Source organism: Myotis daubentonii, chromosome 3 (assembly GCF_963259705.1).
Source record: "Myotis daubentonii chromosome 3, mMyoDau2.1, whole genome shotgun sequence".
NCBI classification, from domain to species: Eukaryota; Metazoa; Chordata; class Mammalia; order Chiroptera; family Vespertilionidae; genus Myotis; species Myotis daubentonii.
The window spans coordinates 186,650,968-186,672,031 of record NC_081842.1 but is presented as its reverse complement, the minus strand read 5'-3'; the positions used below and the strand labels follow the sequence as shown (position 1 = coordinate 186,672,031).

At 45.0% G+C, this 21,064-nt stretch overlaps 1 protein-coding gene across 1 annotated transcript in view; it reads right to left on the bottom strand.

Annotated features, from left to right (window-relative positions):
* AGBL4 (AGBL carboxypeptidase 4) overlaps positions 1-21,064 on the bottom strand; it is a 594,219-nt gene that overhangs the window by 31,468 nt on the left and 541,687 nt on the right. The window contains exons 7-8 of the mRNA XM_059689649.1: positions 8,276-8,428; positions 4,753-4,915 (exon numbers count right to left, since the gene is read on the bottom strand). Of these exons, the coding sequence (XP_059545632.1) occupies positions 4,753-4,915; positions 8,276-8,428 (316 nt within the window). The remainder of the gene's footprint in view (positions 1-4,752; positions 4,916-8,275; positions 8,429-21,064) is intronic.

Below are 21,064 nucleotides of genomic sequence, written 5' to 3'. Positions count from 1 at the left end.
TGAACCCACAACCTTGGCACAGTGGAATGATGCTCTTACCTCCTGAGTTACCTGGCCAGGGCCAGATACCACATTTTAAAGTGAAGTATGAAACCACCATGCAAGACTTGGAAAAGGAAACCAGAGAACCAGTTATGTAACCTTTAGCTCATGTTCAGACAAGAGGGGCACTGGAGAGGTGTAGTGCCCCAACAGAGGTGACCGTCAGATCACCAGGGACTGAGGACAAAACTTTGTAGTGTCTACTGAGTTCTGTTGGATGGATGAATAAAATAAATGACATTGTCAATGTCTGGTGTGGACCCAGTGGAAAGCATATAGTAGGCTTTGAACTGAGACCAAGCCAACCACCTAAGTCCTAGATCTCTGCATCTTCTCTTGGCCACACCCATCATTCCCTTCACCTAGAGCCAGCACTCTCTGATTAAGGTGTCCCAGCTATAAGACTGTGGAAACGAGTCTGCTCAGGACCAAAGGTCTCTCTTTGCAGTGTTTTTCTCATCCATTTTGTCAAAGAGCTATTTCCTTTGGCTGTGACCAGACCATAAACAAAGACCACAGAAGCTGTGGGTTATTTTATGATTCCAGTTTAGCATCTCCCTCTCTTTCTCTGCTCACCTTCCCCCGCCTCTCAAATCATTTGAACAGAGCAATTTATTACTTGCAGGACAGTAAAATGTAAATAGCATTTGCTGGAGAATGGTCTAAAGTTCTCAGGAATTTATCATTTAACAACAATAAAAACACCAAGCAACAGGGAGGAAGGGCAGGGGAACTAATATTCAATGGCGCCTGAGTGTGTGCCCAGTGATTCATCTGCATTCTCCCTTGTAACCATCAAAGCAGCCCTGTGACATAAAACATCTCTATTCCCCCTTTACAGATCAAGAAACTGAGGGGAGAGAAGAAAGATTTCCTGCAGAAAGAGAACTAGGGCTCAGATTTCCAAGGTGAATGGGAGGCAGACAGAGTGGTTAAATAATTGCACTAGGGAGGAAGGCCCTGGTATGTTTAGCTGGCACTTTTCCAGGGAGAAAAACTAGACTGACAGACATATGTTTTCTGGTGGGTGGGGAGGTGAGCACTATTGTGAGCCTGGGTGCAAGACCCTGCAGGATTCCCTCCCTTCCAGCCTTCTCGGATCTTACGCGTGCCTAGCCCCCTCTGGGGAACCCACACCTGATACTGGGTAGAGGGTACTCTGGATGACAGACACGAAAAACAAACCATAGGAACTGTACTCCCACCCACTGTGTGGCATTCTGAGGTCAAGGCCCTTAACTGTGGTGATTCCTCCAAGGCCCTCTGCCCTGTGAGCCCTCGAAGCACAGCCAGGCCTCTTGCTCTAATAGCTCTGTCTTCAACATAAACACAGGTCCTCATCCACAGTCACATACATCTCTTCAATGTTCTAACCAACAGTCACTTAACTTACACTGCACACTCACACACATTATTTTATTCAACCTCATCGCAGCTCAGTGAGGTGAAGTATTATTATGTCCTATTATGGATTAGGACAGCGAGATCCACTGAAGTGACGTAACTTGCCCAAGGTGACATACCTAGTAAGTGGCTGATACAGGATTCAAACCCAGATCTGTCTGAATCCGAGGTCTGTTCTCTTTGAATAACTCCTCACATTTTCATGAGTATCTGTATTTAATCCCCAGAGCAGGGGTGGGAAAGTGAAAGGTCCTTGGTCCCTTTGTGAAGGCGAGGCGATGTTGCTCACCCTAGCAAGGTTAGAGGACTTGCTGAAGGACACTCTCTGGGAGGTGCTGCCATCAGGATCCAGGCCCCTGGCTCCCAGGCTAGAGGACACTTCCTCCCAGATCATATCGCCATTCCCATCAGACCACCATGTCATTTCTTTCTCTGATTGGGAGGAGGAGCCAGTAGCCAACACGGACCACAATCTGTCTGCCTGAAGTCTCCTTCTGTCACGAGAGGAGGGTTTTAAAAAGTGCATTTCATTCGGGAGCCAAGTTAGATCACACGCGTGTGTGTTGAATTGGCCCTAGCTTTCCCGGTGCAGCTCCAGGTTTCTCTTCTCATCCCCTGGGTAACAGAACAAGGCAGCGGCTCTCACAGCATCATGGCCTGCTCAGTTCATGTGAGGCCCCACCAGTCACCCTTAACTCCCTCCGATCACTAACTAGCACCTCTTCCCCACTGACACCCTCTAATCACATACCAAATCCCCTCATTCTAAATACTCCACGGCACCACCAGAATTGAGGCCTGAATCACTTCCCACCTGATGATCAAAGCAACCTCCTAATGCTTGTCTCCAACTACAGTCCTGGCCCCTCCAGTCTGTCCTTCCCACTGTAGTCAGAGTGGCTTCCACCACAATTTAAAACTTTCCTATTGCTCCCATTGTTTTCATGTTCAAGTTCAATTCCTTACAGCCTGTCCTTCAGTCTCATCTCTTGCATCTGAAGTCCTGTAGCCACCCTGAGCCATGCACAGCTCCTCTAGACACCCTCCTCTTCTCTCCGTCGGCAATGTTCTCCCTCTAACAACTCACCCCTGTAAATCTGGGTAATTTCTACTCAGTCTTAAAAACTCAGCTTACATGTCACTTCTACTGGGAAGCCATCCGTGACCTTCCAAAACTGTGTTTGGGAGGTCATGTAAAGACATTTTGTTTTTAGTATGTTCACTGTTTCATCCCCTGTGCCTAGAACTTACCTTGCTTGTGGTGGACACTCAACACAAATTTACTAAATGAAAGTTTTCCACAGCCCTCTGGAATCCTTCCCCACAGAACTCATCATATATATTATAGATGCCTCTTTCCTCTTCTGTCTCCCCAAGGAGAGTGAAAGCTCTGAGTCAGGAACTATGCCTTCTTGGTCAGCATTTTAGCTTGCGCCCTTGGTCTGACTCCTGCATGTCCTGGTGGTATGTTTACGTGTGATGAACAAGGACTGGACACTGAGGAGAGGAAACTGTGGCCTGAGCTAAGGGGGAAGGCACTCTACTGAGAAATAGGTTTACTTTCGACACAAAAGCATGTCAGAGGTGCCAAGAAAGGATGGGAACCCTCAAATTCGACATCAGACACCAACCACAAACTGAGGGCAGGCTCCTGCGCACAAACTCACACCTCACTATGATCAGGGGTTGCGGGATCCCCTTTGGTGCACAGGCTCAATTCACCAGGCAACTCTCTCTACCTTCTTTGCCACAATATCATGTGGAACAAAGCCGGTGGGTGCAGTGTGGAATGTGACCTATGCATGTGCTACAGGAGTTAGGGGATCATAGAGAGGGCATGGGCCATACATGATTAAGGGCGTGTGCTTTGAGTTGGCGGGGTGGTGGTGGTGGTGTGGCACTTGATAGATGGCCAGGGCTTTAGAAACCAAGGGTCCTCTTCCTGTTCCTTAGCCAGGCCGTAGTTAAAGGTTATGAGAGCTGACTTTAAGATGACTGCCTCAGTCTGGGTGACTCTCACCATCTCTCCAGTGCTCTGTGGGTCTGGAACATTTCTCAAACACCCAGCTGACCTGCTGCTCACCCCTCCATCTGGGTTTGTCATCCTGCCTCCCATGATCCCAGCTAGGGAATTGGACCCACCCCCCCACGCCCCTAGAGCCACTAGGCTGCAACCGACTAGTCCTAAGTCACATCACACATAGAAAGGATGTTTTCCTGCCCGGAGTATGGTAGAAACTCCATAAATACTCACCATGGGTTGAATAAAGGCTAAAAGGAGCACCTGTACTTTGGGGGGAGAATTTAAATATATACACAGTTAATTTATTTCCTCTCCTTTCTCCTCCTTCAACTATAATTCTTTCTCTAAGAAAACATAGGAAAGGAGAAATGGGTCAATCCAAAAACAAAAGGATAAAGGAAAACAGACACTGTCACAATCTGTCACAACTGTCATGCTGTGACCTTGAAATTAAAATCAACACTCAGGAAACTACATTGACTCAATAACCCCTACAAATTCAAGCAAGCTAGAAAGTAACCTCTAATTTCATCATGGCATGCTTGGGGGTTTTTGGATAAATTGTATGAGGAAAGACAATTTGGCAGAGGAAATGCGAAGAGCAAGATGTGCAGAGGATGAGAGGGCAGAGAGGGAAGGCAGAAGGGAGGCAAAGTGAGGAGCCATAGAGGAAAGGAAGATGGGAATAAGGGGGAATACAGAGGGAGGGGAGAGAGGAAGGGGGTTGTGAGAATTAGGGAAAGAAACACACAAAACCGGAGGGAAGGGAGAGATAGAGGAGAGGGGACAAGGGGGGGGGGGGTAAGTAAAAGGAAAAATAGTGAGCAGAAAGAAAAGAAAATGAGAAAGCAAGAGAATAAAAAGGTAGAAGAGAAAAGAGAAAATATAGTTTTAAATGTTCAGGGTTAGAAAGAGGAGTGAAGACCATCAGGGTCTTCCACAGCAGCCCCAAGGATGGTCCTCCAGCCTGTGTGCTCACACGCCTCAGATGGCAGAAGACTCTCATGAGGGAGCAGAGGGGAGAGAGAGGTGGGGGCAGCATAAAGCAGAGGGAGGCTGTGGGTCCAGGTGCCTGACCAAGACTTGAAGCACAGCAGAGGCAGCTGGGAGAGGGCATCCATTAGAGGGCGAGGGGGAAAGAGGACAATGCAAAGATGCCAACAGCAGAGCCAGCCATCTCCATCCTCACCCCACGGGAGACCAAATTCCTGACCTGTCTAGTAAATCCTGCCAGGCCTGGCTGTGGGCTGGCCCGGGGCAGCATGGGGACCTGTGAAGGATACAGGCTTCCTCGGTGTAGGGCACCGCAGCAGTGGTGCCCCCGCTGATGTAGCTGTAGAAGGAGACCTCCAGGGTGTAGCAGGAGGAAGTGTGGTCCAGGAGGCCACCGAGGAAGCGGCGGCCAGTGCCTGCCTTCACGGCATCCCGGTTGAAGGATGTGCTGGACTGTGAAAGACAAGGAGGAGCAGAGAGTCAGGGCAGGACGCCTGGGCTACCAGACTGCTCACACTACCTCTCGGCTTCAACTTCCTCATCTGAAAAGTGGGATATTAGTCCCACATCACAGGTTTAGCAGGATGACTGATTAACTAAACAAACAGCATTAAAACGAAAGCATCCGGCAGAGCTCCTGGGGCACAGTAACTGCCATTTAACAAATACAGGGGTGGGCAAAAGTAGGCTCACACTCATGCATATGGGAAACACGGCTTTTGCCCATCCCTGTATTTGTGAAAATCTGGATGGGGAACAGATGGAGCAAAGGAATGTGGACAGAGAATAAGAAGCAATATGCAATACTATATGTAACACTTCAAACAATAAAATAAAACTTGAAAAAAAAAGAAGTACTTGTACTATGATGAAAATCAGAATTAAAATTTGGGCAGTGATTTCAACTTAATCATATTGTTTCCCCTATAGCAGTATCTCATTTGGGCCTCAAAAATAACCCCCTTGGAACTGTAAATTAGTGCAGCTACTAGGGAGAGATTCCTTAAAAAATTAAGAATGGAGCTACCATATGATCCAGCAATTCCTCTTCTGGGTATGTACTTGGAAAATTTAAAAACACTTATTTGGAAAGATAGATGTACCCCTATGTTCATTGCAGCATTATTTATAGTAGCCAAGATACGGAAACACCCTAAGTGCCCTTTGACAGGTGATTGGATAACGAAGATGTGGTACATACTGAGCCATAAAAAAAGATGAAATACTGACATTTGTGACAACATGGATGGGTCTTGAAAGTATTATGCCAGGTTAAATAAGTCAGATGGAAACCGATTCCACTCAGATGTGGGATATTTAATAAAAGCAACAAATGAACAAACAAAACAAATGAAAAACCAAAATCATAGATACAGACAACAGAATGGTGGTTAGCAGAGGGGACAGGGGGTGCAGAGAGGACAGAGAGAGTAAACAGGGTCAAATAAAGGTGAGGAAAGGAGACTAGACTGCAGGTGGTAAGCACACAATAGAGGATACAGACATAGTAACCAGTGTTGCCCCAATAAATTTAATGGGAAAAAAAAACACTCCTTGGTGTGTGTGTTATAATTTTGCTCCTCTAAGGTCAGGAAAGGGGTTCAGAGGTGGAGCAAGTAAGTGAAACAGGAGACTCGAACCAAGGGATAAGTGACTTCAGAACCTGCCACACTCCTTCACAGTGCTCCCTGCCATCTGCAACGGCCGACCTCACGTCTGACCTCACGTCCAGCCTCACCAGAGAGCAGGGATCATGGCAACTTCATCACTGAGGGTTCCCACACTCATCACAGTAGGGAGAGGAGGGAGCAAACAGGTCAGTGCCTCAATGCCCCGGCCCTATTCAGAACATGTGACATGGAGTCCACGGCCTTCATGTCTTCATCTGTAGAGTGATCATAACATCTCTTTCACAGTCCTGGCCGGTTTGGCTCAGTGGATTGAGCGTCTGCCTGCGGATTGAAGGCTCCCGGGTTCGATTCTAGTCAAGGGCATGTGCTCGACCCCCCAGTAGGGGGGCATGCAGGAGGCAGCTGATCAATGATTCCCTCTCATCATTGATGTTTCTATCTCTCTCTCCCTCTCTCTTCCTCTCTGAAATCAATAAAAATATATTTCAAAAATAAAAAAAACTCTTTTACAGAGGTGTGAGGGTCAGTTCACTTGTGGTTACAAGGGCATCTGTGCTGACACATGAAGATCTAAGTACATGAAGAGATGATGGTTTTAATAAAAAAATGTGTCTTATTCAGCAGGAAGTAAGAAAAGAAGGCAAAGACAGAAAGGAAGAAGGAGAAAGAAAACAGCAAAACAAGACAGAAAGACATGGAAAGAAACAGAAATATGTGTGTGTTGTGGTAAAGGAAAGAATCAGAAAATCATACAATATCATATCTTAAAGGATTGTTGAAGTCCACATAGTGAAATCCAACTCTCATTTTAGAGCTAGGCACTGAGGATCAGGGAAGAGGGGAAACAGAGGTTGGAGTAGGGTAGATGACTTTGACCCCGGCCTTGAGCTCCTAAGGGGGCTGCAATGCAGGAACATAATCAGGAAGGCCAGAAATAAATCTCCTAGATGGTGCCCCTTTTGTTGGCCCTGGAAACCTTGCCCCTGTGAAGGTCTCTGAGGCCTATGGCCCAGCCTTCCAGGGAACCCGGATCCAGGAGACCACAGTCTGCTCTGGAATTGGAGTGGTTTCAAAAAGACAAGGGCTGACCATCCTATAGAGATTCCCACACAAACGAGGATGGCTGCTTTTATCCCAGACCTACGAATAGGGAGCCACCTGCTTGGATTACACCACCAAACCTGAGGGACTTTGCTATATATACCCGCCTCGCTAAGCCATAGGCGACTTTTAGGTGTAAAGAGGAAACTGGGCTAAATAATCTCCCCCAACCTCTTGTGGTCTGGCATTCAAAGATTCTGAGATTCAAAGTGCATTTTACCTCCTAGAGAAATTTATCATCTCCACCAATGTCCAGGCCTGAAGCAACAGGCAAGGCCAGTGTTCAACAACCTCAAAACTTGCTCTCACCTTTGTGCTCCGCCCCCCCCCCCCGCCCCCCATCTCTGGCCACAAACAGGCCTCAGAGATTTGGTATCAAAACAAAGGAAACCTCACAAACTATCTCCCTTGTCCCCATGCCACATGCTGACTCCCCTCCTTATCTTCTCTCCCGGTCCTTTTCCAATATTGCTTTTGCTGCAAATTATTCTAACCACCAGCTTACAGTCTCTCAGGCCTCCTCGGCATGTGAGGTGGGTAGTAACACGCTCCTGGGGCCTGCTGAGGTCTTTTCTGCCTGCAGAGTGCAGTCTATTGCTGCATTTGTCCCCCCAGGAAGCTATGACGCAGGCAGGGCAGTGCAGGGAATTGTGACCTACAAATTACTGACAAAGAAACTGAGGCACAGAAAGCATCATGAAGGAAGAGAATGGTGCGCGTGTAACCCCTTTTGCAGACATGACAGGCTCCTACTGATGGAACTGGAGCAGGTGAAAGCCAACCCAGAGCAGGCCTGGCATGTGCTGGGTGCTCAGTTGCTCAGTGAGCTTCTTGTCTTAATGCTGGAGTCAGATCAACTACACAAATGCCAGCTCCTCAGACAAACCAAGCGCCGGCTGCCACATCGGAGTCTCCCTCCCCACTGGTGAGGAGCGGCCTGATGGCAGGCATGGCTAGTTACCTCTGTCTTTATCATCCACATCCATGCACGACCTGGTACAGAGCTGGTGTTCTGTGAATGTTAAACCAAACTGCACTGAGGGAGAGGCAGAGAGGGAGGTCAGAGGGAGTCCTGGCTTACATAGGAGAAGTCCTCAGCGTTCTGGCAGAGCAGCTTGGGGAAGATGGCCTGCCTCTGGAAGCGCTCCTCATCCTCGAAGACATTGCCGTACATAAAGCCATTCATCATGGTGGAGTGGGCGTGGATGTCGATATAGAACTCCAGGCTCGTCTTCTGTTGAGAGAGATGATAACAAATGAGAAGTCTGGGGTCACAGAGCACACTTTGAAGGAACCAGACACCACACACACACACACACACACATCACACCACACCACACACATGCACACTCGTGCACACACACCACACACATGCACACTCGCACACACACTCCACACATGCACACTCCCACACACATGCACACACACGTATGTGTGCACCACTCACACAAACCAAACACATGCACACATGCACATATATGTACACACACACTTTGTTTCAAGCTGGCCCTACCTGTCAGCCCATTTAGCAACCATTTGCAATGTGATTGGAGGGGTTGAGACAGTGAGAACCAATTTCTGCTCACATATAATACCACCTGCCCTTGGGCCTGAGAGTGCTACCTTTTCAAAGTTCTCTGAAAGAAGCGAGGTTTTTGTTGGTCAAGTCCTGAACAGTTAACACACTCAAGACTAAACGCAGTAGCAGAATTTGTTTCTCTGATTAATTAGAAATACGCTGAGGCAACATAATTATGTTTACATTGGGCCTGCTTATGGTTTTGCCCTGACTGGCCATTTCTAGCTGAGGGCTCTGGAGTAAATCATGGTCCTACTTTGAGCCTCCGCTTCCTTATTTGAAAAGTGATTATTTTAATTCCAACCTCAGAGAGTTACAGTGAGAATCAAATATCACAATAACGGTTACTATCATTTACTACATATTGAATGCATGCCAGCACCATTCTGGGAACTTCACCTATGACCTCTTAGTTAATTATTTTATTTAACCTCATTTCATGATGCCACACCTACTCCCCAATAGAATATACATAGTGCCTGGAAAAACACACCTTGTGACTAGCCTTTCTCTGCTCTCTGCTTACACATGTTTAAGGCACTTCCTCGCTTGGTGTGGTTTATCTGTTACCATTCCCTCTATGAGCTCCCCGGAGGTAGGGGGTTGTCTGTAAAGAGCCCCGTGCCTGTGCATCAAGGCTGCTCAGCATCTGTGTGCAGAATTCAACAAGAGAGAAGACTCCAGACACGGTAATGAGCTGGCAGGAATTGAGGAATATTTAGCTCCTCAGATCTTCAATGTCACTCAAATCCAATTTTGTCTTCCTATACATCAGTCCAAGTCATGGCTAGTAATCCTTCCTCAGAGTATCAGAGGCCCCCAATGGGGAGTGGACTTGCCCAAGCTCACGTCATAACTGGGACTGAAACCCAGTTTCTGGACGCCTGGCACAATTAACTTATCAACATCAGTGGCCAGTGCTGGAAACAGCCAAGGCAAAACCTGGCCACATGCCTGTCCCCTTTCTAGAGTGTGGTCCTGGGAAAAGAGGAAAGTCCATGCTTTGAAGGATTGTCCCTCCTTGGGACACTTTCCAATGAAGTTAAAACCAAACAAAAACCATGCTGCCTCTAGAACAGCGGTTCTCAACCTGTGGGTCGTGACCCCTTTGGGGGTCGAACGACCTTTTCACAGGGGTCGCCTAAGACCATCAGAAAACACATATATAATTACATATTGTTTTTGTGATTAATCACTATGCTTTAATTATGTTCAATTTGTAACAATGAGATTGGGGGGTCACCACAGCGTGAGGAACTGTATTAAAGGGTTGCGGCATTAGGGAGGTTGAGAACCACTGTTCTAGGATGTGGGCCTGATGACTGCCATTTCATTTGCCTCAGAGTTGGAGTGAAGCATGATGCCTTGCCGCACTCCCAGTTTTCTGGGTAGCATAAGCTGTCTTTTGAGACATATAAGATGCACTGCTCTGTGTGATATTAAACTCATCATTTTCAGCTTCGGTGGTGGAATACACAATGATTCAACAGCAGCCCTATAAAAGTCTTCTTGCAATTTTATTTTCTTCAATTGCTTGTCCTTTCCTCTGAGCTTTTGATGAGCGGCAGAGGAAAGGAGGAGGTAGGAAGATGACTTAGGAAATGTAGGAGGAAAAACTGCACTTTACATCTCGGGATGTCAGAGCTAGAGAGGGCCTTGGACACCAGCTTCTCTGGCCTTTCCCGGGTCGGGCCTGAGCGGAGAGGATGTTCGCTGCAGGCCCACCGGTGAATTGGTGCCGGAGCAAGAAGTAGAGCCTGGCTCTTCTGATAATGATCCTGCAGTGGCTTCTACTGCCCCATCCTGGCACCTGGCACCTAATGTGGTTTAAATGACCAGCAGGTGAATTATATTGATTGATTTACATGGCTCAAAAGTAAAAAATATAAATATACGAAAGTATTTACAGTGAAAAAATCTCCTTTCCACTGCTGTCCTGCAAACACCCAGTTTCACTCCCTAGAAGCAGCTCATGTTACCAGGCTCTCATGTGTCCTTCCAGAGATGGTTTAAACCCAAACATTCCTCCCCCTGCCTCCCAACACACACATGGTAGCACACCGAGCACACCATTCAAAGCTACTTTTTAATCTCTTAATATGTCGTGGAGGTATTTTTTCTAAGTACATAACAACCATATATTCTTTTTAACAACCATATATATATATAATTATTTCACCAGTCTCCTGTTGATGGACATTTATTTTCAACCGTTTCTTGTTACAAATAATGTCTTAGTGATTGACTCTGTATATATACTATTTCACACATATACAATTATATGTAGGATAAATTCCTAGAAGAATAATTTCTGGGTCCTCTGCACTTTTGCAACTTGATAAATATTGATTAACCTCCTTGGGAGGACCAATTTACACTCCTACCAATATATTACAATGTCTCATTGCCAATTACCTTGATGAGATGGGTGAAATCAAGTTTTTGTGTGTGTGTGTGACCTCTTCTTTTTTAAAAAAATTTTTTATTGATTAAGTTATTACATATGTGTCCTTATCCCCACATTACCCCCTATCACCCCCTCATGCCCTCAACCCCCTGTTGTCTGTGTCCATTGGTTAGGCCTATATGCTTGCATATAAGTCCTTTGGTTGATCTCTCCCCCTTGCCCCACCCTCCCCTACCTTCCCTCTGAGGTAAAATTTGCCAATTTGATGGGTGAAAAATGACATCTCAGGTTAGTTTTAATCTGAATTTCTCTAAGTATAGTTACCTTTTATTATATGGTTAAGTATCTTTCCATATGTTTAAGAACTATTAGTATTTTCTTTTCTATGAGTTGTCTGTCCATTTCCTTTGTTTTAAAAACTGAATTGTTGGGCTTTATTTCTTATTGATTTATAGAAACTAGGTGTTAGGGAAATTAGCCTTTGTGTGTTGTACAAAAATATTTTTTGCACAATTTGTCATTGTTTTTGACTTTACAGGTACTTTTTGCCATGCAGAATTTTTTAAATGCTAATTTTTTACACAGATTTATCAATATTTTCTCTTGTGATCTCTGGGTCAAATTTTTCCTTTATTCCTCTATTACTTTTTCATATTTAAATATTTCCTTTCAGTTTTAATTTACATGGTTTAGGGTATGAGGTAAGAATTAAACTTCATTGTCTGATACTACTTATTAAATTGTGCACATCTTTTTACCACTGACTTGAAAAGCCATCTTTACCATATCATTTTTTGTATGTATTTGGGTTTATATTTGGCTTTTAGTCTATTCTAATCATTTTTCTATGCATGTGTCAGGACTATAAAGTTTTGATTATGTTAAGTTTATACAGTATTTTAATATGTGGAAGGCTTCTTCTCATTATGCTTCTTTCCCTAAATTACCCTGTATTTTCTTGCATATTTTTCTGTACGATCTTTATAAGCGTTTAGTTTTCTTGCTCCCCCAAATTCTGTCAATATTCTCAACATTTGTGATATAATTATATTAGATTTTCATACTAATGTAGGAATAATTGGTTCTTATGACTTTAAATCTTCCAATCCAATCCAATCCAAGAATATATTTTGACTATCCACTTAGTCAATTTTTGTGGGGGATTATAGCAGGAAGTTTTAAAGTTCTTTTGTTTGTTGGTTTTTTTCCATATAAACTCTGAACATTTCTTTTGATTCCAAGGCAGTTTATAAAGTATGTGATGCTTTCTTCCATTAAATCTTCTAACTGGTAGTTCTTTACAAAAATAAAAGCTCTTGTTTTTAACATGTTAAGTTTTTACTCAGATAATTTACTAATTCTACTATCATTTATAAATTACTCTTGATTTTCTTGGATTTTCATTTGTTTACCTATTCATAAAATAATCACTGAGTGCCTACTATGTGTCCGACAGTATTGTAGGCACCGGGGGTATGTACCAGGGAGTGTTCTGGGCACTGGGGATACAGCAATGAACACAACAGGAAAGTCCTAATCTACAAGAGTTTACATTCTATAGAGAAGGAAAATAAATCCATTAATAAATATACATTATGTCAGGAGGCACTTATGCCATGGAGACAAATAAAGCACAGTAAGGGAACAGAACATAATAGGGGTTCTGGAAGAACAGAACATAATCGGGGTTCTGGAAGAACAGAACTTAACTGGAATCAGAGAGTTAGTTTTGAGGATATAGGTGGAAGAGTCTTCTAGGAAGAAGAAGAAATAAATGCAAAAGTCACATGCACTTGGCATTTGGCATGTTTGAGGAACAGTGAAGGGGTGAGGATGTATGGGAACATGGAGTGAATAAAGGGGACAGTATTTTCCAGGTTTCTAATCTTATCACCTGTATGTAGTAATTTTATCTCTTCTTTTTCACTTTTTCTGCTTCTAATTTTTTTCATGTCTCACTGCATTAGCTAGTACCTCCAAAACAATGTGAAAGTTTTAGTAATTTCTAAGAACCCTTCCCACTCTGAGATGCTAAGAGCTGAATGAAATTAGAGCTGAAAAAGGTCTGGGTACCTGAATAGAGTCTGAGCTTCAGTTCTTAGTTCTTTTTTTATTCTTCATTACACATATTTAGCACTATTCTGGAAATGCCAAAGACATAAACACCGATTCCAACAATATCCTGATTCTGTGCTGCGCCTACCCTGGCTTTACAGACTTGTACTGGCCCAGTTAGAGTGGAGCATGGAAGGCAGAAGCAGGGTGTCTAACTTCTTTTCTATGTTAATAGAATCTGTGACCATGGACAAGTAGCAACTCTTCACGGTGCCTCAATTTCCTTATCTTTAAAAGTGGTTGCTGGATAAGATAGAGGAGATATGACTTCCTTAAACATTTCATGCTTTCTTCTCATCCTCAATTAAAATAAATCCCTCATGCTTTTCCAAGCAGCTTCTTGCTTGGGTGTTGATATTGGAACTTGCTACTGTAGACCTAATCTGACTGATAAGTATGTCTGTCTGTCTGAGCTCTTTGAGGACAGAACCATGTCTGGTCCACATCCCATTATCGCTTACTTGTCCTACTGCAGTAGCTTTTCCCTTTGTGTCCTTGCTGCTTCAGGATGATCTTTTTAAGTGCACACACGTCGTGTCACTTTCCTAGTTAAAACCATTCTACGCTGCGCTATTGCCCACAGAATAGAGTCCAAGCCCTTTAAAATATTTTAAAAGGCCCTGCATGATCTGGTCCTTGTCCTCTCAGCCTGTGCTACTTCTGGTCTGATGGTCTACACTCCAGTCACGTCCAGCTACCTAGGATACCTGGAACTGCTAGGCTTATGACTTTGATGCCTACATTTATTCATAATAAATTTCCCTTCTGCCAGGGATATGTTTTCTCTTTATTTGGCTAACTCTGATGCAGCCTTAAAATTTAAGACAGAGACTAAGTAGATGCTCATCAATTCCATCTCCCTTTCCTTGACCATGGAAGGCATTTCATGGTCTCCCTTGCCATTTGGGATCTAATACGATGTGGGCAGTCATGAGAAGTGCCATTTTCAGGCCTGACCCTAAAACCCATATACAATCACCCACATTCTCTCTTGTTCTCATGCAAGGAAGCTACATAAGAACAAAGGTATCATGAAAAGGAAGAAGCCTAGGTCCCCGAATGAACACTGGGAGGAACATGGCCAAAAGGGTCACCGGACCTGCATCAGACTCTGATGAACCTTTACTGCATTAAGCCACTGAGATTTGGGAATTGCTTGTTATAGCAGCTGATATTATTCATCTGACTGGTACAAAATCTCAATTCAAATCGCCTTATTTTATCCCTCAGGATGAGTTAACAGCTTCCACTTCACTCTCATAATTCAAGATACACATCTCTCTCATGGTACTTACACATGATATAACAATACTTTATTTCCATCTCAAATTAAAATGTGAGTTGTTTCAGGACAGGGACCATACATTGTTAATTTTTAAATCCATTAGGTCAGAGCCAGACCTCCTATATAATAGGTTGCCATTAGTTTGGCAAAGAAATGAGTAGAAAATGGATTGATGAAAGAATTAAATGAAGGAGCTGGTACATTTCATTTTCCCCCAGCAGTCACATGAGGTATTTTTCTGTGGCCAAGTCAGAGCAAGGGACATGTCACTAATGTGGGGCCCTTAACTTCAATTTGGGGTTGAGAGTGGAAGTGGGGAAAGCATCTCTGTTCCTTCCTTCTAAACTTAAGAACCTTAATTAAAACCAAGCGATGAAGGGCTGTCCCCTTGCCAGCAGCCAAACAGCTCATCCTGCAGTCAGGGACCTAAAGAGTAAATTAAAATCAGTGCCAATAAAATTAAAACTACCTTAGGGCATATTTGCAACATAATTTAGTGTAGAGTTTGCTTCTACCCAGACACTGGGGAGGAAATTTTTTCTTTCTTTCTTTCTACGTTCTGAGCTGCTGCCCTGCGTCACCTCACTGGGCACAGGCCAAAGCCCGGGCCTGGTGCTGTGATGTGCTGAGTCCCTCCCATTTGGGCAGCACTTCACTTCAGGGTTTATTTCAGAAGCAATCCAGGAAGGCCAGCGGGGTTTATCTCAGGTTTGGAGATGAGAAACCGAAGCTTGGCAGGGCTCATGGCAAGTTGAGAAGGTTGGGCTGCTTGCTTAGTTCCAGTCGTACAGAGGAGGGACTGGAGCTCCCAGAGCTTTAAGGAACTTGCCCAGGATTTTGCAGCAGGAAGCGGCAGAGCTGCCTGCAAAATCAAACCCAGGCCTCTGGCTACAAGCTCCCAGGAGCTTGCAGTGTATAGCAAGGCAATCCCTGGATCATACCTATTCATAAATTTCTATATAGAATCATTCATCTCTGAGCTGGGGGACAATGGGGTCTGGGGACTGATCCTATCAGGCTTAGCTTCCTCAAAAGGGATTGAGGCAAGGGCTGGGAGGAGCAAGGAGTGTTAGAGACCTTCCAGACAGCTTCCTGTCTGAGATTTATCCCAGAAAGCAGTCTCCCCATGAACCTCAGGCAAAAACAAACAAAATAAAACAAAACACACCCAAATCTATTATTTTTATAATCGATTAAAATACTTCCAAGTCTGGTTCTTTTGTTGTTTTTTTAAGTTAAAGTAGGTATTTACGGAAGTCACAGTACTGTCCTAGGCAGAAAAGAAAAGTTTGCAGAAAAGTTGAGAATTCTTTCTTGAAAAAACAACCAAGCAAAGCAAACAAAACCATGTAAAGGTCCTGCGTAGTCCAGAATTCATAAGTTGTATTACGCCTCCCCTCTCGAGTACACCCTGAATGTGGCTGGAGAGAAATTCCTGCCACAGACGAGAATGGGATGAATCTATGGGACAAAAAGAGGGGCAACCATATAAGACAAAACCAGGCCTGCTCTGGAAAGTTGGAGGGATGGGCTATAGACACTTCCTCTCCTGCCTCTGTCCATCTTACACTCCAGCCCCAAACACATCTGCAACTGCCCAAGCACAGGCTGGTTCTCCTACTCAGTGCTTCTGTGTGTGTGATTCCTGCAGGCAGGAATGCCTATCTCCTCCCTTCCTTTCCCCTCCTGGTAACAGCTTGCTCATCTTTGTTTGCCAGGTCCAATGGCCCCTGTCCAAGAAGCCTTCCTTGACTTTCCCAGGGACAGCAGCTTTCTTCTCTGAACTCCACAGGTTTCTAAAATATCCTTCTGTTAAAGTGTTTGTCATCCAGTTCATTCATTCGTTCATCCATTTGACAAATATTTACTATGAACCTACTATGTTCCAGAACCTGGGGGTGTAAGAAACATGCCTCTGATTTATCTTCATAGAAAAGAAACAGCAGGTGGACAGGCGGCTGCTGAATTTCCCCAGAGCAAACAGGATGTGGGGGAGAGAGGGTGAGAGCTGTACACGTGGCTGATAGCATGCCCTAGGAAGACTCCTCTAGACAAAGGGAGGTAGAGGCAACTAGAGAAGGCCCCAGCCCATTTTTTTAAAATAACCCAATGGGAGACAGCAAGATCTAGGCAACCTATTGGGAAATAGGTGATGAAAGAGTACTCAGCCAATGAGGAACTGGAGGAGGGCCTAAATAAATAGGCTATGTTCCTTGCCCTATGTGTGATCCTGTAAAATGGGCGCCTGCTCTCTACTGTTATTAAATGAGTGCTATTAAAAATCTCATTTTCACCATGCTGCTGTTTCCTAGTCCATCATTTGAAATTTGGACAGTGAGCCATTTCTCACAGGGGTGAACAACAGATGACGTTCCCACATTTAAGGAACTGGTACCCAGGTGGGGACCACAGACCATGAGCAGCAACTATGCAGACTGTAACACATGCAAGGAATATGCGAAGGTAAGCCTCAGGGTGGTAAATACCAGTAACTGGGTGGATGGGGCAGGGTTTACGTTAGATGGTGTAATCAGGAAAGGTCTCTGACATTTGAGCTGAGCCTTGAAGAACGAACCATTCCAAGAGGCTGGCAAGATAATTCTAGTCAAATAAAGGCCCTGAAGCAAGAACAAGTGTGGCATTTCAAAGGCCAGAGGGAAGGCCAGGGGCTGGATCATGATAAATACCTGGAGGTGAGCCTGGAGAGAGGTTCCCAGCATCTGGCTCATTCAGGGCCTGGGGCCAGAGTTTGGAGTTTATCCCATGGACAGTGGAAAGCCGTGTTAACAGGGGGAAGAGGGGGGAGTGTTGTAAAGGATTGCCTTGCCTATTGTATAGATAAGTGGATGTCAGTGGGGCATCAGTGGAGGAAGATAGACAGTCTCCCCAAGAGATCATAGTAGCTTGAATCGGAGTGGTTGAGGTAGAGATGAAAATAAAAGGCCACATTTGATGTTTTGGCTGCACCTCCAGAGGTCCTGCACATGGATTATTTGGAGGAAGAATCAAAGATGGATCAAGGGTTTGTGTCTTGAGCAACTGAGTAGATAGTGGTGCTATGTAAAGAGATGGAGACGCCTGGGATGAAGTCCAGGTGGCAGAGTAGTGAGGGAATCAAGGTTCTGATACTGGATATCACACGGGAGGTGTCAGTAGGCAGTTCAATGTGTGAAAATGGAGCCCTGTGGAGAGGACTGGACTGCAAATAGGAAGGTGGTGTCATCAGCACAGAGTGCTAGCTAACACTGTGGGAGACAGTGTGGATCTAGAAGAGGTCCTGGGATCAGCCTGGGGCCCACCACAGTTGGGAGTTTAGGTAGAGAAAAAAGCAAAGGAGATTGTGGGGTGGCTGGGGAAGTAGGATGAAGCAAGGACTAAGTGGTTTCATGAAAACCAAGACAGGAAAGAAAACGAGGGAGTGACTTGTGAACTCTGGCCCACCTCTGAGTCCCCAGGGTATATCATATACTAATACACACAGAATGTACACACAGAAACTGCAGAGCGACTAAATGAATAAATGAATGAATGGACCAGGAATTCTGAACTTGGAGAAGGGGCAGTGAGGAGGGTGATAACAGGAGTCTCAAGGCCTAGATTCATTCAGAGGAGCTTTGGAGGGAGGATCATAGTAACAACACAGCACTTCCTACTGTGCCAGGCACTCTTGAATCCTCCCACAACCCTATCAGATAGAAACATCATTTATGAATAAGAAAATGGAGACATTGAAAGGTTCAATAACTTGCAAGGGAACCCCCAGGTCACACAGTGGTCGCTGGCAGAACCCAAGCAGTCTGGCCCCACAGTCCCTGTTCTTAACCATGATGGCACATTGGAAGCTTGTCATTTATTGAGTGCTTCCTATGTGTGGTCTTGTAATGATTCTTATAATGATCCCATGAGGTAAGTACTTTTATCATCATATATGGAAACTGAGGCAAAGCTTGCCCGTGGCAGGGCTGAGATTCAAACCCGAGTGGAAGGGCTTCCTCTCTAAGCCTTTCAGAATGGCCCAGCCCCTATACCTGTGGCCTCTTTGGCCTCAGCAGAATAAACTTCACAACACAAAGGGAATTTATGAAAATAATGCTCAGGTAGGGGCAGGGAAAGCACCAGTAGCAGCAGGGTGAGAAGTAAAAGCATATTTCCGCTTCCGGTTTGGCTCTTCCAGTCCTACTCATCAGTGAGCAGTAAAACCTGCATGTAAATGGAAGCATCTCTGCATCTCCTCCTTGTAAGGACCCAAGAGGAGCCAGCTTTGGCCTGGCTGGCGAGGGAGCCTTCCTTTGCTTCTGTCCCCTCCTCCATCTCTGCCTGGAAAAGTCAGACAGACCAGAGGCTCAGCACAGGAAGTTTGGGTTCATAGCAGACCTTCCCAGGAGAAAAGAAGAACTCCTATCCTCTGTCTCCTGCTCCCATAGCAGAGAGTGGTGGCCCCAGTGTTGACCTTGACCATGATAATGATGATAGAGTAGTGTGGTTTGGGGGTCTGGTAGACTTGGCTTCGTGTCAGCTTAGCCATGGGTATACTTTTATGATCTGGAGAAGTTACTTTCCTTCTCTGAACCTGTTTTCTCAATTAAAAACTGGGGGAAATGATCCCAACCTCACAGGAGTGTTAAATGAGGTAGCAGGCTTTGCACCTAGCAAATGGTCTGGCAGCCATTTACACTCTCAATATATTCTTTCCATCACATGGCGATACTAAGTGCAGGTGCCGTACTTGGCACCAGGAATATGGACCTCAAGCTCAAAACCTTGCAGGGAAATAGATATTTTAAAGGTAATTGCATGTGCAGTGAAAGGTTTAAGGAGAGGTGAAGGAGCTATATGGCATGGGACAAGGCTGAGGGATCCAGCTTACATAAATGGAAGCTTCTTCCTTTTTCAGTAGGACATCTATTGACAATAATCATCATCTTACACAATTGTAGAGTTTATAAACCATTGTCACACCAAATTGACTCATTTGTGTCAACAATCCACTGAGAAAAAGGAGATCGTGACCTTATTTCTCAGATGCAGTTCAGAGCCTGGCTTATCAAGATCTCAGAGCAGGTTAGAGCCTGAGCTGGGAGTCCAACTTACATCTCACCACCTCAAAGTCTCTGCTTGCCCCTTGCCCTTGGGGGTCATTCAGGTGCCCACTCCTGCATCAAGAGTGGGCTACATATAAGTGGGGAAGCCAAACCTTCCCAGGAAGCCAGGGAAGAGCAGGAGGATGAGACAAACGGAGCAATGGACTGAAATATAATATTTAAGCCTGTGTGAGCCAAGGGACATTTTAATTTCATAATTAAAAGTTAATGTTACTTTATTATAAATCAAAGGCTGATGAAACTAGGACGCCCTCAGGAACATATTAGGAATTTAATCAAGATGTGTGGCCTGAATATTTGGAGACATCTCCTGTAGGAGGTGGTTAGCTGATCAACCACCCAGCTGGGGGGGTGTAGGTCCTCAGTAAATGTCAGTTTCTTTCTTCCCGGGAAACTCATCTTGGCTCTCCCACTTAGATGTCCTAGCGTCCCTTCCGCTCATTAGTTTCCCCATTTAGAGAACAGATTTGGTGATTTCTCAGGACCCACTATGCCCTGAGAGTCTTCTATCTTTCAATCATCTCATCTTCCTGCTTTGCACTGTTTTGTTTTGTTTTCTCCTTCCTTCGGCTCCTGAAGACAGCATCCACCAGCCTTCCCCCGTTGTCTCCTCAGGACCTGAGCACACGGTCCTTTTCCTCACCATGGCCCTGTGGTGAAAGCCTACTGCATGAAGGCCCATTGACCACTTCCCCATGCTAATGCAGCTTCCCATTCGGCACATTAAGTATCGCTGTTTTTCAAAGAAGTGTTCAGGGGTGCCAACTTTCATGCTGAAATATGTTCTTTATGTTGGAGAAAAGAAGTTGTTTCCTATCTGCTTTACTCAGTATAGGTGGGGGCATAGCAGGAGGAGGGGACAAGAAAGGCACAGGCAGGGATCCAGTATCTGTTCCTATATTCTTTTTCCTCTTCCTTCTCCCCTCTCTCATCTTGTCCCTTCTCTCTTCTTTCTTCATCCCTTTGCTCTTCCTGTTCCCCCTTTCCCACCTCTCTCTTTACACAGTGATAAGGGAAGACAGACAAAGAAACAAGTAAGCCCTCCAGGTGCTCTGAGAGATGTATGTGACGATGGGTGAAAGTACAGCTGAAGGAACCGTTGACTTATGGGGTGGTCAGGAAAGACGCTGTAGGGGAGGTGACTGTTAAGACAAGAATGTGTGCATGAAGTGGGTGATAAGGAGGGGAGTCCCCAGTGGAGAGAAAGATGTTTTCGACAAGAAGAACTGTGTGAGCAAAAACCCCAAGACCAAAACCCACCAGGCCATTATGGGAACTCTAGGAGTTTGGCACAATTGAAAGGCATAAGGAGTGAGGGGTGGGGGTTGAGGGGGGAAGGGACCAGAGAGGCTTCCATGGACCCATTCATGGAAGGGATGCAA